The following is a 23844-nucleotide window of genomic DNA, read 5'->3' as shown; positions in this document are numbered from 1 at the left end:
AGAGGGGTACCTAATCTTCGTTTCATTTCGTGATAAATTCTCAATAGTCATACATTTCTGGATAGCGTACGCTCTCTTACGAGCAGGGCACTCAAGAGAGGTGGCTGGGTGATTTTGTTTGCAGTTGGCACAAACGAGTTGATTACATTGTTGTTCTCTTGAATGCGAAAGAGAACATTTACTGCATTTTTGTTCAGTTTGTTTACAATGCTGAGCAAAGTGATTAAATCTAAAACAACGAAAACATTGACTAAAAGGAACATATGGACTAACATTAATTTTGGTGTACAGGAAGACAATCTCGTTGGGAATTTGAGTACCTTTAAAAAGAATCTTAACCCTAGGAGTGTTAATAAAAATATCTTTATTGTCTCGGTCCTTAGTCTTCACACGAATTATTTCTTGAATAGGTACTGGAGAAGAAATGTACTCCTTAAGTTCAGAGTCGGAAAATTTTGTCGGAATATTAAAAATAATACCCATTTTAAAAATGAAATGCTTAAGAATTTTAGGTTCGTAACCATTACTTTTAAGATTTGAGGACAGGATGCTATTAGCTGCCGTTGCTGACTTGCACTCAGCCTTGCAGCGCCCATAACCAATCTTATTTACTGAAATTATATCTTTAATATTTAATTTTAGCAGGACAGCATTTAGTTCAAGAGGATTTATAGGAACTCTTCTAGGTCGGTTTTCGCCATTGGTTTCACCAATTTTGTCTATGTAGACCACAAAGGGTCCCTTGTGAGCGCTGCTGTACGAGTATCCGTTGTTTTCCAAATTTCCACTTTCTCTCTTCTCTTCTTTGCTAGCAGGATCCGTTATAGCTTTACCACTTACTTGGCTGGTTGGACTCGGATGACTTACAGGGTCAATGACTTCTTTCATCACAACTTCTTCGCTTTCCGATTCTACTAAATTGTTATCCGTAGGTTTTTTCTTTTTATTTAAGGGCGATAATTTCGGCCTTTTAACGTTGCTCAGCTCCGAATAAGGGTTTTTACCCTTGGCCTCGGAGGAGGCCATTTTTCTTGGAGTAACTTTACCCGTAATTGATTGTTTATTTAACCAATAACAACAGACAAATATTTATAAAAGGTATTAAACGTATATATTACGTTATATTTTTGTTTTGAAAAAAAACAGAATAAGTAAAAATCGGTATCACACACTGCTCAAACACCTCCGTTGCATGCAACAGTCAGCACGCGAGGCCTGCCGTAATTTAACTTTTTTTCTTTTGTTTAGAGCAGTGTTATAAAGGTGGTAAACATCGATGCCAGCATCGATTCTATCGTTGCCTTCGAAACATCGATAGGTAATTAGTCCTAATACGGTCTGTTTAAAGTGACAGGTGGGTGTCACAGCTAAGATAGCAATGTCGCAACCCTCACATTTAGAGTTACCGTTTGGAATATTATGTGATAAATTGTAAAACAATTCAAATTAAACTTAAAAATAGCTTTTCCCGTAAATTATTTAGTGAGACCACTCAATCGCTGCAGCCCATTTTTGGCATAGCCTTTTTTACGAAAAAGAATTAAAAAAGTACGTACGTTATCAATTGTTTTCCTTTTCTTAAGTGTGGGGAATTTCATAAGAAAATATATGGTGACATAGTCTTAATTTGTGATTACTCAGTTTATTAAAAAGGGACCACGTATATCACACAATTTAAAAATATATGATTCATTACAGTACTCATCATATTTTGGTTGTTGTAGTTATGGATAACTTAACGCTTTGAAAATAAGTATTACAAAATGTTTAAACTCAGAGACCATTTCAGATTTGTATGCTGCAGAATTTTTTAAATTGTTAGATAGAATAAAGGTATTAAAAATGCACTACAATAAATGTATTTTTTGTTCAGAATGTATTTATTGATAAAAATACTCGTCTTTCGATAGCAAATAAAACCAAGTCCCCGTACCTAACTTTTGAAAAGCTTAAATCATTAGGAAATGGCAAAGCTGAAACCCAAATATAGATAAACCTGGCTGTTGTAGATTGCTGCCGTTTATGCGTTCTTAAAGTAACTAGCTTACTCCTACCTTCATGTCCATTCTCACTTAAGCTACGATTTAGGCTAGACAAAAAAAATAAACAAAAAGGGTGCGTAAGTATCTAGGGAATCACATGGAGTCGGGACCGTCCGGGCGATGGGCCCACGTCCGCGATCGGGTCAGTCTGCGCCCCACTCTGGGCGCTGCATAGTCAGCGCTCCTCGCTGCTGCTCCCATCGCCTCCGATGAAGTCGTCCCGCAGGCCGCCCCTGTGCTCGTAGTTGTGGTGGTGGTGGATGTGCTCCTCCTCCTCCTCCTCCAGTTCCGGCAGGGCGGGCGGCGCCACCGACGGCGGAAGTGGGTGGTGGTGCTCGTGGTGGTCATGGTGATCGTGGTGGTCGTGGTGGTCGTGGTGGTCGTGCTTCTCGTGGTGGTGGATGTGCTCCTTGGTCTGGTGTATCTGGATGGGTCGGTGGTCCTCGTGGATCACCTTCTTCTCCTCCTTCAGGACGAGCGGCTTGTGGTGATGGTGCACGTGCTTCACCACCGTGTGTATGTGCTTCTCGATCTTCTTGTGGATTGGCACGTGGATCACGATTTTCTTCTTTTTCTGGTGGCTTCTGGAAAAGTGCAATAAAAAAATATTATTGTAATCCACTCTATATTATGCTAGGGCTTGGGATATAACAATTATCTGCCATTTTGCTTTCGGTATGTATGATTGTATGATTACTTTAAGTGCGAAATAATAAGGCTGAACTTTCTTTAGAGAAACCAATCCTAATAATCAAAAAACATTGTTGTATCTTTGCTAGGCCTTCATCCAAGTTTTTAGTTATCCCCGGTAATCCATACCCCGCATCCGTTTCCGGCACGCAGACGAGCAGCAGCACCAGCGCCACCACAATCGAGAGCCTCAGCAGCTGCAAGAAAAGGCCCCGTTTATTGGGCGTAATCCTCGGGTAATCCTGGGCACAAGGCCCGCGACGGGCACTCACCAAACTGCGGTTATCCATGTCGCTTGGCTAGAGATCCAGGTGCAGGTGTTGAGGTGTTGAAGGCTCAGACGATGCGGCTGCTTTGATTGCTGCCCCACTGCGACCATTTTATTTATACAGGCCCACGGAATGCGGTGGGCATGGTGGCTATAATGGAATACCCCGGCGCCAGTTGGCGGCGCTTCCGTGACGCAGTCCATCGAAGCTATGGGCAGAGCCATGGGTTTTCGTTTGCTTTGCCTCGGTGAAGCCTCTGCGCACGCGCCGCGAACGAAAAGAGCTGGCTGCGCAGAGGAAAACCTGCAATTTTCATTCATTTCGGATGGCAGCGATCATCGTGTCATGGCTTGTGGGTGGTTTTCAGCCAGGTGGGGACTAACTACTCCTCACCCAGGCCCAAATTAGCCCTAATTTGTGAAGTTTACACGGCAAAAAAATATTTTATTTTTGATGATTGAATTTATTGTGATCAAAGTAAAATGTATCAATTGAATAAAGGTTTTATATTGTATTAATCTATTGTCAACAAATATGGCTTCCTGTCTTCCGGGTTACCCTCGTCGGTTTCCAATCATTAAAAGCCATCTTCAAGAGCCGCCCAATAATCAGATAAATGCGATCCCCTGACTTCGGGTTTTCCCCCAATTTGCAGGGCATGGGAGCTTCGTCGCATTGATGGGCTTACCAGGTTTACCATTGTGTTCCTCTTTGTTTTTCCGTTTTTCCGTTTTGTTTCGGCTGTGTGTGAACTTCTTCTAAAGTTTTTGCTTTATTTTTTCAGCAGCTCACGCAGACGGAAGGCACGGAGTACTGCGCCCGAAGCCGAGGCTCCAAAAGCTGAAGCCCAAAACTCAGTCAACGGAAATAGCAGGAGTGCAGCGTGTGTTTAATACCCACATAGATATGTTGCATGGCTGTCCAGCCCCTGGATCTCGGCTCCCCGCCCCATCCCCGGCCTGACTCAAGTACATGGCACGTAACGCGAGAAATAGAGAAATACGTTACAAATAGATCGCATGCACATAGCGCATATTTGTATAATACCTACACTATTATGCAATAGTACAGACGATTTGCCAGATTTGCGGGTGTTATTTAATTGCGAATCGCGAATTTATTCGTTATTTAATTCGTTTTCAAATGCGATCACGGTTAGAATGCGGAGCCTATCGATATCGTTGGCGGTCATCGGTTGGAGCAGCGAGAAGAAGAAGCGCGATGAGGAAGAGGAATGAGGAAAGAGCACAGCGGAAAAACAGAGAGAAGAGAAATAAAAGCGTCACCACATCACGGTGGGCGTAATCGAGCACTTAGCTTGCTAAAATGTAACCTTTTAATGATGCATTCTGATTCCATCTGAAATGGAGATATTTATTTTATTTAACAAGGTAATATTTGTCAGTTTATTCTTATCTCATAATATAGCCACAATTTTTTGCGACTTTTAGGATTCTGACCATTTGTGACCAAGTTACACTGATAAAGGTGAGAGGGAAAAATCAAATTTTCACCAAACAACTAAGATCATTATTTTGCTGCCAAAAAATGAGTATTTTGGTAGAAACAAAAAAAGGTAATGGTCGAAATTTTTTGCAAAAATTTGTCAAAAAATAAATTTTTAAGGTGTGAATGCCAATTGATTGGAAATTTTGTTACGAGCTGAGCAAGGTATGAAATTCCAATTTTGGCCCATTACTTTTGTTGTTACGACCAAAAAAGTGATATTTTTTGAGCAAAAAATAAGGATTTAATTTTTTGGCGAAAATTCTATTTTTTCTTCGTCCTTTTCTGCTGTAGCTTGGTCAAAAATGGTTCGATACCTAAAAGACTCACTGTTTTGGACAACTAACAAGCGCTATAATTGATCGCAGTCATTTCCCAACTGATTCTGAAAACTAAAAATTTTCTCAAATTTTCAATTTTTTGACAAGGGGTAGCATCGTCAATTTTTGCGAAAATTTGTCAAAAAATAAATTTTTAAGGTGTGAATGCCAATTGATTGGAAATTTTGTTACGAGCTCAGCAAGGTATGACATTCCCATTTTGGCCCATTACATTTGTTGTACATGCTGTGGGAGGCGACGTCCTATAAATTTGTACTTCTTGCAGATATGTTTTTGATGGATATCAGAAGTTTTTGTTTTCAACCTCAATCAATTTGAAATAAGTACTGCCAGTGTGACCAGAACTGGATCTCGCCCACTGTGCGCTCAATCGATCTTTTCTAGTGAGAAAAGGGAGAGAATAGATTTCATGCTCTTCCGCACTCTCTTTTCGGAGACCGTACGGCTGCTTACGTTTCCTTACGTTTGCCCACGTGTGCCTACGTTTGGCTACGTTTGCTTGCGTTCGAACGAAAAATCGAGCGCGAGCGACGTACAATCGAATGTCCCCGCCTCACCCCCAAGCCCCAAAGCGCCAAAGCTCCGAGCCCCAAAGAGCGGAAAACAGAAAGAACGGAAAGAACAGTCGGGCAAGAAAGTTGGGGCGCAGCGAAATCGAGCCAGACAAAGTAAATAACTTAGCGTACATATACACGGGGTCCCCTCCGAATCGGTGAACTATTCGTATTATTCGCGACGAACACTGGTACCGTGTTTTTAGTTTAGTTTTAGTTACCTGCTTTTTTCCACAATTGCCCTTTCTTTTATTTTTTGTTTTGGTGCATGTGTCTGTGTGTGAACCAATTGTTGCTGCGGCACTGGTATTGGTGGCGTGATTAATAAATTCCCAGTGACAGAGCCCAGAAGAAAGAGTAAATATGCAACAATGGGGCGATTAAACTTTAAATAAAGATCACGTTCGGGAGATTTTCCGCTTGATTTTAGAGAGATCTCGATTTTGTAGTGTGTGTGTGCGTGCGATCACTTATCCCAATTGGGGGCAGCAGAGGCGGCAGAGGCAGCAGCAGCGCAGCTCCCATTTCCCAATTGGAGACCCCATGGGAACAGTTCCTGGCGATCAGAGACCTAATTGGACTGCTGCGCTGCAGCACTTGTGGAGCTTCTGATAAGAGCCTGCCGCGATCAACCTGTTCCCATCGAGCGCGTGTGTGTGCAGCATTTGCTAGAATCGCTGGCCATAAAAGGCCACAAAGCGCGAAAGTCAATAAACCCCAGCCCACATCTCGAGAATACCTCGGACCGGGCGTGGAGAATGGCGAAAATCAATCGGAGGCAAATTCCATAAGTGGCGGACGTACATCACAAGTATTCCTCTGTTCTCAGATATGTATATTTAGATACTCATCTGGCAGCCTGGCGTCTGGCAGCGAGTGTGCGTGCAGTGCAGGTCTGAGTCCAGAAATACTTCTGGAGGGTGATGCGTACGTGTGGCGGGGGGAGACCTGTTTCCATCCGACCCAAAAATGGACCCTCCCACACGTAGTGGACCCAGTCCCCAGAGCCAGTTCGCCTCCGTGGAGGAAGTCGTATTTTCAATGTCTTTGGCGCGGATTTCCCGCATTTTCCATTTCCCATTCCTCACCGTTTGCCACCTCTGGCCGTAAATCATGGCCAATTAAGGTCCGCACCCTTGGCCAGTTAGGGCGCCACCACGGCCGCTGCCAGTTCCACCTCCAATCCGCCAAGCCGATACCCAATATCGACATCCCCCAAAAGTCTGGCGAGTGACCTCACGAGATGCGTCATCGTTATTAAAGCGAACGCCACGGCAAGCAGAAGTGAATCAACAGAACTGTCTGACAAATAACAACACAAGATACGAGACAGCAGCAACTCCGGCGATAAGTGGTTCGGGCGAAAAGCAAACCCTCGGGAACTCCCTCTCGGAGAAGGTTTGCCCAGTCGCAGGAGAAAGTACTACTACTACTGCAGTCTCCAGATTCCCTGTAACACACACCCCATGAGCGGTGTAGTTTACTGCAGGCTGTAAACCATTCATTTCAATGTTCCATAAAGTATCCAGCAAATTGTTCGGATCTTGAACTGACAGATACAACGTGCTGATCAATTTACATGGGGCTGTTTCCACATCGCTTTATCGATTGCCAACCAGCCTGCAGATGGCATGCAAGTTAATTGAAATGTGTTTTTTATTTGGCGCCTCCAACGGATACTTTGCGCCTGAGCAGGTCCATGATCAGTATTAGGTTGCCTTGGAGGCGTATCAGGGTGGCGAAACACGGTTACTTTCGGAGGAAACTAGAGCAGCGCTGATTAGCTTATCTGACACTTTAGATGGCATCCCGGGAGATAACCCATTTGGTGATCTCAGTTTTCGTGTTTCTTTCTTCCAGTTAACTAGAGACCTGGCCCGCAAGAACGGAGAACAGAGAAAGGGGAAAGAGGAAAGCAGCAACTCCGAGACACGCCAACTGAACAAGAGGGAAGCGCCAAGGAAGCCAACATGCCAGTCTTCCACACGAAAACCATCGAGAGCATACTAGATCCTGTTGCCCAGCAGGTAAGCATCCTTCGCAATGGGGTCTACGCTTCGGGCTCCACACGGAGACTGAACCTTCGTTTCAAGTGAATCTCTTGTCCGCATAGCTATAGCTAGTAGGCAAAGTGGCGCCCAGGAAGGTAACGTTTCATGGTTATTAGAATGACACCTTGTGACACAAAATGCAAATGTTCACTGAGGAAATATTGGTTTAATGGTCGAGAGATCTCCTAGGAGATATCTACGCCTTAAGTCATAGCAGACCTTGATTTATATGGGCCTTCAGCTATTCCAAGTGCCACTTACAGCTTGTGAACTCATACTAGGTATATATATGTTTCTCCGGTTTTGATGTTGAGACGAAGTTCTTGAGACCGCAGAACGCTTTTCCTCAGTGTACGTTTGCATAGTAGAAGAACACCGATAGCTGTTAGCTTTCACCTGACTCCACTGCCCCTTGTCACCACCAAAACTCACCGATCGATGACTGGTCACCGATCTCTGATGCCTGATCGGTGGCTGCCGAGGGCCATTCGCACCTGACATCTGTGCGGCATGTGTTGGGTGTTGTGCCCTGCTGTGTGTGTAGTGCCCCTTGCCGACCCCCCCGCTCCGATCGCCCCTCAGTGTGGACCCATCTATGTGTGTTCCATCAGCGGATGAAACAGACTCGCGGAGAGGAGGTGATCAGCGGGCAGTTGCTTTTGTTTTTGGCGTTACTTAACGGGTCTAAAAATAAATGAGGTAGGAATAACAAGAATAAATGTTGATCGGAGGCCAGCGGCCAACCTGAGCTTCTGAGGACAGGCAGAATTTTAATTTAATAACGCGAGCGCAACAAATGAAAATGAAAAGTCAGGCGGAGCAGAGAAAACAAATCGGAGGCGAGGTGCGGGGCATAGGTTTTTTTGGCCGTCCTCCAAAAATAGCAGCATAAAATACGCTTAGTAAAGTCCAACAACGGCGGCAACAACATTCGGCACCAGCTTTTTCGAGAGGAAGCAACCAAAATAAAAACATTTACGGCGGACAGGCCATGAAAATGAAATCATGGCAGGGGCAGAGGCGGAACCTATGATGCCCAGAGGTGAGGACAGAAGGTGTGGGAGTAGTGGTGTAGCTACACCACAGACCAAACACCGCACGCCCGTCCCGGCCTGCACCCCCACCTATCCGTCGGATGCGGATGAGTGGCGATTGTGGTCTGAAAACTGTGCCAAAAAGCAGGCCCTGTGCATTAGTCATCCGCCGTGGGGAGGATCTTCTGTAGAGGGAGCTGGCAAACAAATGAATCAAAACGATCATTCAGCCCATCAGTCAGCACTCGGACACACAAGACTGTGTGATTAGTCGTTGGAGAGCCGACTACCAGGGCTGCCTAATGGCATAATTAGTCAATCAAGTGGGCCAATTGCGGCTAATTGGTGGCGTCCAGCCGGGAGGGGCGATGCGGTGCGGTGGCTAACCCGCTAATCCCCGGATTACACCAGTTAAGTCTCAGGCCCGGGGGTCTTGGGCCTTTGGTTTCGGTTTAGCGCGGCTCAGGGGGCATTAGCGACGATGGCCGCTGCTCACTCTCTATAAATAGTCAAATGGCCAGAAACACCTTGAGCAGGTGCCGCTTTCGGCGCTGATGTCAAGTCCGTGTGCGGTGCACCATGTGGCGCTCCAAGGCGCCGCCCACGCAGAGTGCCAGTTCGGGTCCGCATCCAAAAGCGAGTCGCTCCATAAAGCCGAGTGGGCTCGCAGTCGGGCGATCACGCAGCAAGATCATTAACGGTTCTGCTGCCATAAACAACTCCATCGGAATTGATTGATCAATCAGCGCGCTTGACTGCGCCAGTGGCGGAACGGAGCGGGAGCGGGAGCGGGGATGGGAATGGGAATGGGAACGGGAGCATTGAGTAATCACAGACCACCAATGGAAGCCCACTCTTGTATCAAGATCTAATTGTTTGTCTTGGGTGCAGGGGCTTCCATTGATGAAGCGAATGTGGGGCTGGGAGGGAAATGATTGATGACTTTACCATCATTGCATAGATAAAGAAATAAGTATTAGCTACAAATGGATCAATAGATAGGAGCAGAATCGGCAGAGGCTTAGTGCCTGAATAGATATGGGAAAGGGTAATAGTTCCTCGCTGATCGGGTTCCCCACAATCCCCTAGCAACCCCTCTTGAAATCACACACATCCTAGAAATAGATATAGACATAGATTTGTGGATGTACATTGTACATGGCTGGATGACCAATTACTAAAGTCTGTGTTGTTTCCCCATCCTCCCACCCAAACCCACCGCATCTAGGTGTCTCGGCTGGTGATCCTGCACGAGGAGGCCGAGGATGGCAACGCGATGCCGGACCTCAGCCGGCCGGTGCAGGTGGTGTCGGCGGCGGTGGCCAATCTGGTGAAGGTGGGCCGCGAGACGATCAACAGCTCCGACGACAAGATCCTGCGCCAGGACATGCCCTCGGCATTGCACCGCGTGGAGGGTGCCTCGCAGCTGCTGGAGGAGGCGTCCGATATGCTCCGCTCCGACCCGTACTCGGGTCCGGCGCGCAAGAAGCTAATCGAGGGGAGCCGCGGCATCCTGCAGGGCACCTCCTCGCTGCTGCTCTGCTTCGACGAGAGCGAGGTGCGCAAGATCATCCAGGAGTGCAAGCGGGTGCTGGACTACCTGGCCGTCGCCGAGGTGATCAACACGATGGAGCAGCTGGTGCAGTTCCTCAAGGACCTGTCGCCCTGCCTGAGCAAGGTGCACCGCGAGGTGGGCGGCCGCGAGAAGGAGCTGACCCACCAGGTGCACAGCGAGATCCTGGTGCGCTGCCTGGAGCAAGTGAAGACCCTGGCGCCCATCCTCATCTGCAGCATGAAGGTCTACATCCACATTGTGGAGCAGCAGGGTCGCGGCGCCGAGGAGGCCGCCGAGAACAGGAACTACCTGGCGGCCAGGATGAGCGACGAGCTGCAGGAGATCATCCGCGTGCTGCAGCTGACCACCTACGACGAGGACACCAGCGAGCTGGACAACCTCACCGTGCTGAAGAAGCTCTCCAATGCGATCTCCAACAAAATGGAGCTGGCCAACGAGTGGCTCTCGAACCCCTACGCCCTGCGCGGCGGCGTCGGCGAGAAGGCTCTGCGTCAGGTCATCGACAATGCCACGGAGATCTCGGAGCGCTGTCTGCCGCAGGACTCGTACCCCATCCGCAAACTGGCGGACGAGGTGACGGCCATGGCCAATACGCTGTGCGAACTGCGCCAGGACGGCAAGGGCCAGAGCCCCCAGGCGGAGTCCCTGGCCAGGGGCATCCGCGATCGGCTGGGCGAGCTCCAGTCGCTGGTCCACCAGGCGGTGCTCGGCGTGGACAAAGCCGGCGTCCAGCAGACGGCCCACACCATCCAGGGTCGCCTGGAGCAGGCGGTCAAGTGGCTCCAGCACCCGGAGATCAACGACGGCGGCCTGGGCGAGCGGGCCATTAACCTGATTGTGGAGGAGGGCCGCAAGGTGGCCGAGGGCTGTCCCGGCCACCAGAAGGCCGAGATCCAGCAGCTGTGCGACGAGGTGGAGCGCCTCAAGCGCCAGGCAGCCGGCTCCGGGCCGGCGGCCAAGCAGGCTGCCAAGCAGCTCACCCAGAAGCTCTACGAGCTGAAGGCGGCCATCCAGAACGCCCTGGTTAACCGCATTGTGCAGGACTTCATGGACGTGAGCACGCCGCTCAAGCAGTTCACGGAGGCGGTGCTCCAGCCAGAGGGAACTCCGGGCAGGGAGCAGAACTTCAACCAGAAGTCCAACAACCTGCAGGCCTTCAGCGACCGCGCCTCGAAGACCTCGCGAATGGTGGCCGCCGGCGGAGCCTGTGGCAACAAGAAGATCGCCGAGATCCTGCTCTCCTCCGCCGCCCAGGTTGACTCGCTGACCCCGCAGCTCATCAGCGCCGGCCGCATCCGAATGAACTACCCGGGCAGCAAGGCAGCCGATGAGCATCTGCAGAACCTCAAGCAACAGTACGCGGACACCGTGCTCCGCATGCGAACCCTCTGCGACCAGGCCACCGATCCCGCGGACTTCATCAAGACCTCCGAGGAGCACATGCAGGTCTATGCCAAGCTCTGCGAGGACGCCATCCATGCCCGTCAGCCACAGAAGATGGTGGACAACACCTCGAACATTGCCCGGCTGATCAACCGGGTGCTGCTGGTGGCCAAGCAGGAGGCGGACAACTCGGAGGATCCCGTGTTCACGGAGCGCCTGAATGCCGCCGCCAATCGGCTGGAGCGCTCGCTGCCCGCCATGGTGGGCGATGCCAAGCTGGTGGCCACCAACATAGCCGATCCGGCGGCGGCCGCGGCCTGGAAGAACTCCTTCCAACGACTTCTGGGCGATGTGCGTGAGGTGCGGGATGCCATTGCGCCGCCGCAGCCGCCACCACTGCCCACCTCCCTGCCGCCACCCATTCCGGAGCTGAGCGCCCTGCATCTGTCCAACCAGAATGGTGAGTACCCAGTCTATGGCTTCGCTACTCCCTAGCTGACAATTTCTTCCTTCTTCCTATCCAGCCGAGCGTGCTCCACCGCGCCCACCACTGCCCCGGGAGGGACTGGCGCCAGTGCGTCCGCCACCGCCGGAAACGGATGACGAGGACGAGGGTGTCTTCCGCACGATGCCGCATGCCAATCAGCCCATCCTGGTGAGCTGGGCACAGCCTTGTGAGATGTGTCCGATGTACTGACTCCTGTCCCCTTCCCCTTTCCAGATTGCCGCCCGTGGACTGCACCAGGAGGTGCGCCAGTGGTCGTCCAAGGACAACGAGATCATTGCCGCCGCCAAGCGCATGGCCATCCTGATGGCCCGCCTCAGCGAGCTGGTGCTCTCCGACTCGCGGGGCAGCAAGCGGGAGCTGATCGCCACCGCCAAGAAGATCGCCGAGGCCTCCGAGGATGTGACCCGCCTGGCCAAGGAGCTGGCCCGCCAGTGCACCGATCGCCGCATCCGCACCAATCTGCTGCAGGTGTGCGAGCGCATCCCCACCATCGGCACCCAGCTGAAGATCCTGTCCACCGTCAAGGCCACCATGCTGGGCGCCCAGGGCTCCGACGAGGATCGCGAGGCCACCGAGATGCTGGTGGGCAATGCCCAGAACCTCATGCAGAGCGTAAGTCTTAGAGTCTTGAGAAGGCGTTTAGTTGCTTATATGTAGGGCCATTAAGGTCGGAGTTTTCCCTCTGTCCGATTTTCCATCTGTCTGCTCCCTTGCCACCACTGAATCCCCAACTCTTTCCATCTCGCTTTCCAGGTGAAGGAGACGGTGCGCGCCGCCGAGGGAGCCAGCATCAAGATCCGCTCGGACCAGACCAGCAATCGGCTGCAGTGGGTGCGTCGGCAGCCGTGGTACCAGTACTAGGCGCCATGGGAGCACCCCACCTCAGAGTGCTGGAGCCAGGGACCAGCCTGGCGAAGAGCCTCCGCCACCTGCCACGTGCCTTGTGTAACATACAAAGCTAAACACTAATCTTAATGATTTCTATTCTATCTTAATGTTAATCCCCTAATCAGTTCCATTTGAAATTCAGTTATATAAGTGCCTGCAACTATTTATTATGTCCTTGAAAACTCGTGCTCACGCCCGCCGCCCCTCTTCCCCGTCCCTTTGTCGGTAATTGTAAAATTAATTATTAAGCGTGCAATAAAAAGCGAAAATCCATGAAGAAATGTACATACAGGCAGTCAGACTTAAGTGAGTGCAGTGTATATAATAAGCGACCACGCGCAGGGCCTACGTGTGCCCCCCGAGGAACTTCGATCGCTCCCGCCTCCCCTGTATGTGTAGTGTACTAACAGAAGCATTTATCGCACCCCCCTAAACTTTTGAGGCCAGTTTTTGTTTGAAACTAACTCACTAAAACAGCATGCGGAATGCGAAGTGCCTCTGCTGACGGATGTGCAAGGCGCAAGCGTGCAGTCCATAAACGATGTGTGTCATGTTCAATGCAAATATAATTGAAATAAAACCGAATTTCGAGTCTTAGTTGATGGACTGGTGGTGGGATACTTCACGGAAATTGTTTCCCAACAGTTTTCCTTTCTTTTATCATCAACTTTACGTTGCGTATACGTAATGCACTTACGCTGCGCCGGGAAGTATGCTACCATTTCCCCGCTTCAATAACCCACTGCGCCGCATTGCGTATACGCGGGGCGGGCTTGGGGCAAATGGTTGCCTGCTTTCAGGCGCACGGTACAAAAGCGCATTACGTATACGCCAGTGGCATGGGTGTACGTTAAGTATCCGCAAGGTGGCTTATAGTTATATGAAAAAGAGTAAGACAACGTTCGAGCTACATGCATATCAAAACAATTTATGACTGACGTTGGAATGATGACAATACAAATATACTTAATTATACTTACCAAAAAACCACCACTGCCCTTAGTGGGTTAACCACAGTGGCTAATAAGAGGCTGGTGTTTATGCCGCGACGGCCGCATATCCGCCAGCTGTGCCTGTCCAGCGAGCAGTCGAGAAATCCGAGAGCCACCCGGACTATAATTAGCTGTCCCTCCGCGAGAAGCGAGAAAACTCGCGCGATCAGAGAGTTTCCGCAGTGCCGGCGGTCAGTTGCGTTTCGATTATCGGCGGCATCGAGGGAGAGTTGCCTTTACAACGGTCGCCATGTCCAACGGTACCCCTGATCGCCCCGAGGAAGGGCCGAGGTCCTCCAAGCAGATGGCCATCAGTGCCTCCACGCAGGAGCTGGCCGAGCTGATAGATCTGCACCTGGGCGAGCTGCGGCCCAAGCAGCCCTCCTGGCGGGTGGCCGACTCACCCATCTCCGGGCGGGGCATCTTCGCCACGCGGGACATAGCCCCCGGCGAGGAGCTCTTCCGGGAGCGCACCTTGCTGGTGGGTCCCACGGCTCATCGGTCCACGAACCTGCGCACCTGCACCCTTTGCTACCGTCTGATTCCGGGCTCCACGGACGCGCAGGCCCTCTGCCCGGCGGGATGTGGCCTACCGGTTTGCTCCGAGTGCCGGGACTCCGCGCGCCATGCGCTGGAGTGCAAGCTCTTCCGCAAATGGAAGCCGCTGGAGAGCCAGCGCATCGAGCCGCGCGCCCTGCGCATCCTCAGTGTGGTGCGCTGCTTCTTCCTGGACGAGGCCGGGCGGAAGCTGCTGTACGCCATGCAGGCCAACATGGACCGGTACTACATGCAGGAGGTCCAGCGGGCCGCCGACTGCTTCGAGCACTTCCCGCGGGAGCAGGACATGCTGGACTTCTTCTACCGCACCATCTGTGCCTTCAACACCAACGCCTTCGAGAGCCGCAGCCACGTGGATGGCCACGAGGTCCTGGTGCGGGCGCTCTTCCCCCTGGCCGGCCTCCTCAACCACCAGTGCACCCCGAATGCGGCGCACCACTTCGAGAACGGGGAGACCATCGTGGTCTGCGCCACCGAGCGGATTCCGGCCGGCGGCGAGATCACCATGACCTACGCCAAGCTGCTCTGGTCCACGCTGGCCAGGAAGATATTCCTCGGGATGACCAAGCACTTCATGTGCAGGTGCGTCCGCTGCCAGGATCCCACGGTGAGTTGGCTGCTTAGATGATTGCCTGCTTTGGATGGGCCACAGCAGCCCACACGGGCATTGGGCGAATGGGAGCGAGAGTGTCGCAAGCGGTGGAAAGTGCCACCAAAATAGCTTCATCGGCTGGGCCGCAAGAAATGCCATTGCAGGGGCGTCGCAGAGGGGGTTTTGGCGCAGTAAATGCTGGTACAGCTAGGTTGTGTCCTCAAACTATCTATCTGTTTTCCCTAACATCTGCACTATCCAAAGAAAATAGTTAAAGACTCCTTTTAATTAGAGAGTAATAATGTTAGGTGCCTGAAAATATACTCGTATGTTCTGGAGAATATATTTCTTCGGAACCTATGTATTTACTGCTATAAATAAACCCCCTTTATAAGACGCCCCTGAATTTAGGCCAGTGCACAGAGTATCCGAGGAGAAATAAGACAGCGCGCCCAAGTGAATGATTTGGGCAGGCCAGCTGGCCGAGTGCTCAAGAGATCAAGATGCTTACTAGATGATTAGATGATCCCCAAAGAATGGCCGGCACGTAGTGAGTACTCTATTTGTTTTCGAGAAAAGCTCACAGACGAGTGATCGGGATGACCTATTTGCGGGGGGACACACGTGAATGAATGCATGACACCACATACAGGTACCCTTTCCAAACCTGCCCATGCCCACTGCACTGCGGGGGACACTATCATCCCCCCATCTCGTCCACCTGCCCATGATACAGTAAGCGCGGGCTTTATTGTCCGCCTGGTGCGCTCGGGCAGGGTGCCAATATTCTCGGGGCTGAGGCGCCACAACTAGTCCACCCAACTAGAACCCCCACACCGCACCACGTTCCATTACTCATCTGCTCGAACTCGGGCACTGTCAAAGATCGCATATCGCGTCAAAACAGCCTCCCTCCACATTCCGCCTTTCCCCAGCACCCCTTTGACCCAGTCGCACGTCACTCCGCCAAATCGTTTGTTTCCCTGCCCCTCGCTTTCCCTCGCTCTGTGGGCCTTTAAATATAAGATCTGCGCACGAATTCTTCAGAAGTGAAACGGAAAGTCTAGAGAGCGGCCCGACAATGGGGAATCATTTCAAATTTTTCGAGTATTTCGGCGGGCATACCCTGTCCGCTTTCAGGCAGCTGCACTTTTTGTCGAGCCCTGCACAAAGTCACATATCATGTTTTTTACCTGAGGATCCAAGTCAGAACCCTAGAAAATGATAAATAATGAATGTCATTTCGCACTTGCCCGGCAGGAAAATTGTCAAATTGCTGGGTTTCTTACTTTTAGGCACCAGGCAAACAGAAAGGCTTAGCAGGTGTAAGAACGATCAGCTGATCAGTCTATCTGAGCTTATCAGAAATGCCCTCGTGACTGCTCTCCGCTGTCACGGCCTGAGCAAATGCATGCGACTTAACTGCTATCCCGTGACAAGATCGTGAAAACTCGTGACGAATTAGTGACGAATTCGTGAAACTGTCATGGCTGAGCATCCCTAGTCTGCGCTTTGTTCTCAAACAACGGTTCTTTCCAATGGAGATCGCTTTCTATTGGTTACTTGGGGGAGGGGAAATAGTTAAGGGCAGCGATAGTGGAAAGTAACTGTTCTTTAACTTGGGTTTTGGCTACTAGCTGGCCGCTTGCTATGTTTTCTGTTCGCCTGGTGTCTGGGAGCCGTAAATCCAGCATTTTGACTGAAAATATATTGCGGAGCCGCTCAAAATGTTTAAGTAAAACTATTAATTCCTTATTTCAGACACCAGGCGAACATAAACGTTTAGCAGGTGTAGAAACGATCAGCTGATCAGTTTAATATAAGCTCCCTTGGAGATGCTCCTGTGATTGCTCCCCCTTTTCACGGGCTAAGCAAGTACATGGGATTTATTTGTTACTTCATGATTATTGTGACCAGATAGTGACAACCTCGTGACGACCTTGAGAAACTGTCATGGCTGAGCATCTCTAGTCTTCGTTTTGCTCTCAACCAACGGTTCTTTCCAAGGGAGATCGCTTTCTATTGGTCAGTTAGGGGAGGGGAAATAGTAAAGGGCCGCCATAGTGGAAGGTAACTGTTCTTTAACTTGGGTTTTGGCTACCAGCTGGCCGCTTGCTATGTTTTCTGTTCGCCTGGTGTCTGGGAGCCGTAAATCGGGCATTTTGACTGAAAATATGTTGCGGGGCCGCTCAACTTGTTGAAGTAAAGAAGCGATTTTTTAATTTGAAGCACCAGGCGAACAGGAAAATAAGTAGGTGACCAGCATTCAGCTTGCAAGGCTTTGTTAGAGGTGTGCCATTTCAATAAAGTCATAAGCCTTTGATGCCGATCAAGCGATTGCCCATCTCTGGTCGGCTTACACTAAGCTAACTGTATCCTTCCAGTAAGAAAATGTTAACGCCCACCGTCTGCTTGCTGCGCTTCATGTTGGCCTGGTATCAAGGGTGGAGAAATTCGCCGTGAAGCTCGCAAGAGCAGATAAATTTTGTTAGATAAAATTCTTCTCCTTAAAATCCTCCAGCGCCCAGAACTAGGCAATGAAAAAAAGGTACACTGAAAAATGGTGTAAGCATGATAACTACTTTATATTAGTTTAGCCATTTGTCGGACTCAAGCCAGTTTACAAAATAAGAAATCGATTGATTATAACAACTGCAATATTCCTTATAAATTGTAGTAGCGGAAGAATGTCAAGGAAGCGTATTAACAACATAAACCTATATTATAAAATAAATAGTTTAAATACATTGGCCTTTGAGTATTCAGCCCAAAGTGCTTACTAAAGGGTATTTTCCCTGCGATCTATTACTAATACCATTCAATTTTTCAATTTGTTTTTTACGCTTTTTAATATTGGCATTCAAGTGTGTTCATTCCGTCCGCTTGCCTTCCGTTCGATTGGACCAATAAAACGGGCGTAAAAGCGAAAATAGATTTGGAATGTAGGCAAACTATACGGCGGCTTGGTGGCATGGAAGGGAAATGGGGAACGGGGGCCGAGAGTCGTGAAGGCTTACCACTGATTTACGTATGTCCGCAGCGGAGGGGCGCGACCGGAGGAGCCCACTCCGCCGCAGGACATGTGACAATGCGTGACAGTCGCGGTGGAAGGTGAACAGGTGGGCCAGCTGGAGTTGGGAGCGGAGCCATTCCCACTCCCACCTGGTCACGTGTCACGGCGCTCACCTCGTTTGCGGCGCTCCATTTGTCCCTGAAACACGCAACTCCTCGCCAGCGGTATCTTAATTTATGTCCCGGCCACACGCACCGCCGTTTTTAGTGGCACCGCTGAAAGTGGGCTACACTGTCCCAAAAGTACATCAAGTCCGGAAGAGAAATGAACAACACTTTTAACGCTTATTCTGCCAATTACTATGCGATCTTATTTATTGTTGATGAGCTCTTAAAAATAATTTCAAATTTAAGATTTTGAAACAAAAATCATACATTTTAACATTTTTCCACAACTTACAAGTTTTTAGTATACGTTTTTTATTGATTATTTTGGTTGTCCATTACTTAAAATATCCAAAAAATTAAAAAATCTCTAAGTGACTTGTTGATTATTAAAAATTGATTATGTTGTTGATTCCTCAGCTCTTCCAAGCGCTTTTTAGAGTTGCACGGGCATTTTCTTGCAGTGTAGCAACTGCGAGACCAAAACACGCCTGTATCAGTGGCGCTGCATCTCCGCAAAGAATTCTTCCAGCTGCTCAGATTGCCGTGTAGGGTGGCGCCGCCAGAAATCAGATGGGCATGGGTGGTGGGTGGTGGGTGTTGGGTGATGGGTGGTGCTCCTATGGCTTCGCCTCACTTTATGGCATCCATAACCAACCGCAAGTAATCCGAGGAGGAGCGGGAGGGGCCGGCGGCGGCCGGCACACTGAGGTGTTTGGCGAACAAATTGACAGCGGGAAGCGTTCTTCGATGGCTGCATCAATGCCTCTCCCTTTCTACGCGCCCGCCCACCCCTTCAGCCACCCCCTTTGGCGAATCGAATTGAATGCAACAATAGCAACCACAGCGGCGACAACAACAATAGCAGCAGCAACAACAGCTCGGCACAAATTGAATAAGAGTCAAAAGCAAAATCCGCTTTGCGTCGTCCCAGCCGAATGTCTCCATTTCCCAGTGGCGCACCAAGTAGCTCCTGGTTCCCATTTCGAAACCGTTTTGAAAGCGTTCGCCTCCCGCCCAAAAATAAGGTGAGTGTTTTGGCCGAAGCAAAGCAATCGGAAACCTGATTTTGCACTAAAAACTGATGGTATTTTGGCCGAAGCAGGTAAATCAACGCGGAATTTATTTTAGCGAGTGTACTAAAACATTTAGCTCTAGTTCCCGTGATAATTTGTATTACCAAAATATTTGCCTTCGTCGAATCCGAAAGTGGGAACAGGGCGGCGAGTGTGTTTTCAGTGTGCGTGTGCCTTGGAAAAAATCATATTTGACTGTTGACGCTGTCGTTGTTGTTTCCCCGCCCTGCCCCCACTACTCCCCCTTTCCCCCGCCCCTGACCCCTCCCTCCCCTCGAATCCCCCTGGTGGATGCCTCTAATTTGTGTTTTTTTAGTTGTGTCTAATGCTCTCCGAGGGCGTCGGCGTGTCCACGTCATAAGCGTCGCTGCTCTGGCGGCTTGGTTCCACTGTCAGCAGTCAGTTGTTGCTGTTGTGCTGGGTGTTGCTGTTGTGCTTGGTGTTGCTGCTGCTGCTGCTGCTGCTGCTGCTGCTGCTGCTGCTGCTGCTCATGTTGCTGTCGTCGCTGTCGCCGAATCGCTGCTATTCCCGCATAGACCGCCCAGCTGCGCGGAGACATCTTCACTCGCTGAGTTGCCGCGCGTCGCGTTGGTTCGCCGCAGTTCCGTCCGCCCTCCGTCCTCCGTCGCGATGATGTCCACTCTGCCCCAGTCCCCCGGTCGAGCAGGAGGAGGCGGCGCCGGGGGAGGAGACACCACCCTGGCCGCCCTGGGCGCCCACATGGCCCCCTGCCGGGACACCACGCCCGAGCAGCTGGCCCAGCTGATAGACGCCCACCTGGGGGATCTACGCCAGGAGCAGCCCAACTGGACGATCAGCTCCTCGAAGGTGGCTGGTCGCGGTGTCTTTGCCACCCGGGACATAGCCGCCGGCGAGCTGATCTTCCAGGAGCGGGCCCTGGTCACGGGACCAACGGCCAGGAAGGGCCAGCTGAGCAGCTGCATCTGCTGCCACGAGACCTTGCCGCAAACGGGATTCCTGTGCCGGCACCGGTGCACCCTGCCCGTCTGTGAGTCCTGCTCGGACTCCGAGGAGCACCAGGCGGAGTGCGAGCACTTCCGCCGCTGGCAGCCCAAGGATGCGGACGCGGCCGAGGAGCAGGTGAATCCGCTGTCCCTGCGAATCCTCACCGCCGTAAGGGTCTTCCACCTGGGCAAGGAGCAGCGGCATCTGGTGGACGCCATGCAGGCGAATGCGGAGCGGGCCTACCGGCGGGAGATTATCAAGGCGGCCCAGTGCTTCCGCAACTTTCCCACCACGGACCGCGGGTTCATGGACCAGCTGTTCCGGATCGTGGGTGTCCTCAATACGAACGCCTTCGAGGCGCCCTGCCGCTCCGGCGGCAACGAGACGCTGCTGCGGGGCCTGTTCCCGCTGACGGCGATCATGAACCACGAGTGCACCCCGAACGCCAGCCACTACTTCGAGAACGGGCGACTGGCGGTGGTGCGGGCTGCCCGGGACATTCCCAAGGGCGGGGAGATCACCACCACCTACACCAAGATCCTCTGGGGCAACCTTACGAGGAACATCTTCCTCAAGATGACCAAGCACTTCGCCTGCGACTGCGCCCGCTGCCACGACAATACAGTGAGTAGGGACTTGCATTCCTGCGGGGATCTTCAAGGGAATGCTTCCTTTGGAATGCCTTCTTTAGAATGCATTCCTTTGGAATGCTTCTTGGAATGCTTTCTTGCTTCTGCCGAGCTTTCAGCTACTAACGTGGGAAAAGGTGATCCTTTCAACCCAAGTAACAATCTTAAACCTTGGAAACTGAACGGATTACCTTTGCCGTACTACCTTTCGATATTGAAACCTTTTAATCTACTCAACACCTGTCTTGTGCCAGATATCCAGGCTCCCTTGATATTTATTAATATCTTTACTTTGACCTCAATTACTGCAGTAATTTATAACTTTCCCTTGACTAAAGCTGTTGGCTGATGTTGCAGCCAGAGCTTTGGTGGGATCTACATTTTAAATTCTAATTTTGCTGAACAAACATTTTTAGTACGAGCTTTTAATGGATATAATTATATATGATGGCTGAGGACATAGAAAACGACTTCCCAGGTAGTCAAATTTAAAGGAAGTTTTATTGGAGCCTGTATGGCAAAGTTTTGGCTTAAGATTTATTAATAATTTTATTTCCAAGATTATTCAAGGTCTCAATTATGAACTCTTAATACGAAATTACAAACACTTTTTACCCTAGTAATGACCAAACAAGAAAGGAAGAAAGAGCGCCATGAGAACGGTGCAATCTGTCGGCCTCGAAACGAAAAGCAATTATTGAAATATGAAAACATTTCACTTGAATTTTGAGGAATTTTTCTCGGCCAACGTCGATGTCAACGAGGTCCGCCCAGACCACGGGTGTGCAGGGCTGTGCGGGAACGGGTGTGTATGCACGATCCACATATCCGGCCACATCTATTTATGTGGCCGCTCTTCTGCCGCTCTGGGATGAGCAGAATAATGGCCTCTGGCGTTGGCAGTGGCCGCTGGCCAGGCCACCTGACACACATGCGTTCCCTAATTAAATTAGTTCTATGATTCGCATCAGCCGGGCCCAGGGGCGCACACAAGCTGCCCTGGAGGGGCGCTAAGTGGCTAAAAGGGGGGCGAGGTATGGCTCACTCTTTGGGCCCTTAAAGCGGTTATTAGGTCGCCCTGATGGATTTGTAATATGGTTAATTGTGCGATGAAAAATGAAAGGGGCACGCATGCATAGGGCGAATGGGAAGCATAAACAATTGGTTTTCCTGGCGAAAGTAAACTTTCTCACCAGCCAGATTTTCTGATTCCTCAATCTTAGATATATTATTTATACATAAGCATTATTCTTTACTACTAAGGACTCTTCATAAATCACTTTAACTTTCGCGATCTCTTGATCAGCCGCACATTGATCCGTTCCGAAAGTGGGGCACCCAAAGTTCCCTGCTACTAACACGCACACCCCGAACTTCCATGAGCATGACACACCGAGGGGAATGAACTGAACGCCGTGGATGGACAGAGGCGGGCATTGATCTCGGAGACCTCCTCCTCCTCCGCCACCCATACTATCCAGATTCCCCCCACTAGCTCACTGATCCGCCCATCCACTGACCATTGCCTCCTTGCAGGAGAACGGAACCTACTTGTCGGCCCTCTTCTGCCGGGAGCAGGGCTGCCGCGGCCTGGTGATCCCCGTGCAGACCAAGACCCTGCAGCCGGACTGGCGGTGCATCACCTGCGAGAACGTGTTCCCGCACTCGAAGATGGCCAAGTACCAGGACTTCGCCCTGAACACCATCAACAACAGGATCAACTCGTGCAGCGTGCGGGACATGATACACTTCATCAACGAGCTGTGCCCGCGCTTCTGTCCCTCCTCCAACTACGTGCTGATCGAGGCCAAGCTGAACGTGATCTGGCGCATGACGCGGTTCGACCGCGAGGAGTACACCCCCGAGGAGATGGGCCACATGGATCGCTACCGGGAGGAGGTCCTGGCCATTCTCCACAAGCTGGGCGCCGGCGAGTGCACCCTGAAGAAGCTGATCACCGGGGAGATTCAGTGACTCGTAAGGCTCCCGAACTTGTGAATAACGTTTTTTTTTCATTCAGGTGTGCGTGAGCGAGTGATTCTGTGAATGAATGGGTTTTTTGGGCTCGCCCTTTGTTGCTATTTACTTGGAACTGCTATTTACCTAAGGAACCAATAAACACCAGACTATGTCTCTTATCAAATCCCTCTGCGTCTTATTAAACCCCTTTGGGCACACCCCTGTCCTTCTGGGCAATAAATATGAGGAGCCAACCAGCCACAAAGATCGCCGGCCTGCGATTGACCAACAAGATGAAAACTGCCACGATACAAGTTCTGAAGAGTGACTATGCTGGGCTCTCTTTCTGTTTAATGTTGACGTTTTTTTGGCAGGCATTCTTTTATCCCACAATCTCCTGTCGAGAGGGGATAGACATTATCTGCATACCAAAGGAAAACCTCTGCAAACTGAGGGTGCAAGAATACATCAATTAGATCTCTAGATAGCATGTAAAATGCTTTACAGGCCCTATTGGACATCTATATTAATTTATTACCGATCAAATTAAAACGTAAATTAATAGAAATTACATGTTCGACGTCACGTCGAAAGCCCGTCAAGCAAATTGTCAAATTGCCAGATTTCTCAATTTCAAACACCAGGCGAACATAAAGTTTCAGCAGGTGTAAAATCGAACAGCTGATCAGTTTATTCCAAGCTTAATAGAGATGCCCTCGTGATTGCTTCCCTTTGTCACGGCCCAAGCCATTGCATAGGACTTAGCTGTTATTCCCTGCTAATCGTGACCAGACTGTGACAAACTCGTGACGAACTCGTGAAACTGTCATGGCTGAGCATCTCTAGTCTGCGCTTTGTTCTTAACCAACGGTGCTTTCCAATGGAGATCGCTTTCTATTGGTTAATTGGGGGAGGGGAAATAGTAAAGGGTCGCCATATTGGAAAGTAACGGTTCTTTCAGTTAGCTTGTGGCTACCAGCTGGCCGCCTGCTATGTTTTCTGTTCGCCTGGTGTCTGGGAGCCGTAAATCCAGCACTTTGACGGAAAATGTGT

At 50.3% G+C, this 23844-nt stretch overlaps 3 protein-coding genes and 1 long non-coding RNA gene across 7 annotated transcripts; 3 read left to right on the top strand and 1 right to left on the bottom strand.

Moving 5' to 3' along the window:
• Positions 1 to 2209: 2209 nt before the first annotated feature.
• LOC108023298 (uncharacterized histidine-rich protein DDB_G0274557) lies at positions 2210 to 3071 on the bottom strand. Its single transcript, XM_017092599.3, has 3 exons — positions 3005 to 3071; positions 2862 to 2929; positions 2210 to 2626 (listed from the first exon to the last, which is right to left on the bottom strand). The coding sequence occupies exons 1-3, from the start codon at positions 3020 to 3022 to the stop codon at positions 2218 to 2220; spliced, it is 495 nt and encodes a 164-aa protein (XP_016948088.1). The 5' UTR covers positions 3023 to 3071; the 3' UTR covers positions 2210 to 2217.
• On the top strand, positions 2391 to 3515 carry LOC127011070 (uncharacterized). Its single transcript, XR_007764116.1, has 2 exons — positions 2391 to 2717; positions 2822 to 3515. It is a non-coding gene; the product is annotated as an uncharacterized LOC127011070 (long non-coding RNA).
• Positions 3516 to 5370: 1855 nt separating this feature from the next.
• LOC108023536 (vinculin) lies at positions 5371 to 13427 on the top strand. Of its 4 annotated transcripts, none has more exons than XM_017093104.3 (6): positions 5371 to 5516; positions 7263 to 7429; positions 9716 to 11906; positions 11971 to 12101; positions 12168 to 12566; positions 12708 to 13427. In XM_017093104.3, exons 2-6 carry the CDS (start codon positions 7373 to 7375, stop codon positions 12813 to 12815), a joined length of 2886 nt encoding a protein of 961 aa, XP_016948593.1. In that variant the 5' UTR covers positions 5371 to 5516; positions 7263 to 7372; the 3' UTR covers positions 12816 to 13427. The 4 variants fall into 4 exon arrangements, with proteins under 4 accessions (XP_016948593.1, XP_043949006.1, XP_050745871.1 ...); XM_044093071.2 differs by having other exon boundaries at positions 5414 to 5593; XM_050889914.1 differs by lacking the exon at positions 5371 to 5516 and adding an exon at positions 5673 to 5759.
• A 598-nt stretch (positions 13428 to 14025) lies between these two features.
• On the top strand, positions 14026 to 22975 carry LOC108023694 (SET domain-containing protein SmydA-8). The gene is made up of 2 exons (XM_017093318.3): positions 14026 to 14999; positions 22369 to 22975. The coding sequence occupies exons 1-2, from the start codon at positions 14085 to 14087 to the stop codon at positions 22804 to 22806; spliced, it is 1353 nt and encodes a 450-aa protein (XP_016948807.1). The 5' UTR covers positions 14026 to 14084; the 3' UTR covers positions 22807 to 22975.
• Positions 22976 to 23844: the final 869 nt, after the last annotated feature.

The sequence above is a fragment of the Drosophila biarmipes genome, chromosome X (assembly GCF_025231255.1).
Source record: "Drosophila biarmipes strain raj3 chromosome X, RU_DBia_V1.1, whole genome shotgun sequence".
Classification (NCBI taxonomy): Eukaryota; Metazoa; Arthropoda; class Insecta; order Diptera; family Drosophilidae; genus Drosophila; species Drosophila biarmipes.
Note: the sequence above shows the minus strand (reverse complement) of the source record. Positions and strands in the feature narration are given on the sequence as shown.

Excerpts from the sequence above, each read along its gene's own strand:
- LOC108023298 (XM_017092599.3), bottom strand. Across the intron at positions 2,627-2,861 it reads GTGCCGGAAACGGATGCGGG|AAGCCACCAGAAAAAGAAGA; the intron begins GTATGGATTACC and ends GCACTTTTCCAG.
- LOC108023536 (XM_017093104.3), top strand. The coding sequence starts at position 7,373 with ATGCCAGTCTTCCACACGAAAACCATCGAGAGCATACTAGATCCTGTT. Across the intron at positions 11,907-11,970 it reads GCATCTGTCCAACCAGAATG|CCGAGCGTGCTCCACCGCGC; the intron begins GTGAGTACCCAG and ends CTTCCTATCCAG. Across the intron at positions 12,102-12,167 it reads ATGCCAATCAGCCCATCCTG|ATTGCCGCCCGTGGACTGCA; the intron begins GTGAGCTGGGCA and ends TCCCCTTTCCAG.
- LOC108023694 (XM_017093318.3), top strand. The coding sequence starts at position 14,085 with ATGTCCAACGGTACCCCTGATCGCCCCGAGGAAGGGCCGAGGTCCTCC. Across the intron at positions 15,000-22,368 it reads TCCGCTGCCAGGATCCCACG|GAGAACGGAACCTACTTGTC; the intron begins GTGAGTTGGCTG and ends GCCTCCTTGCAG.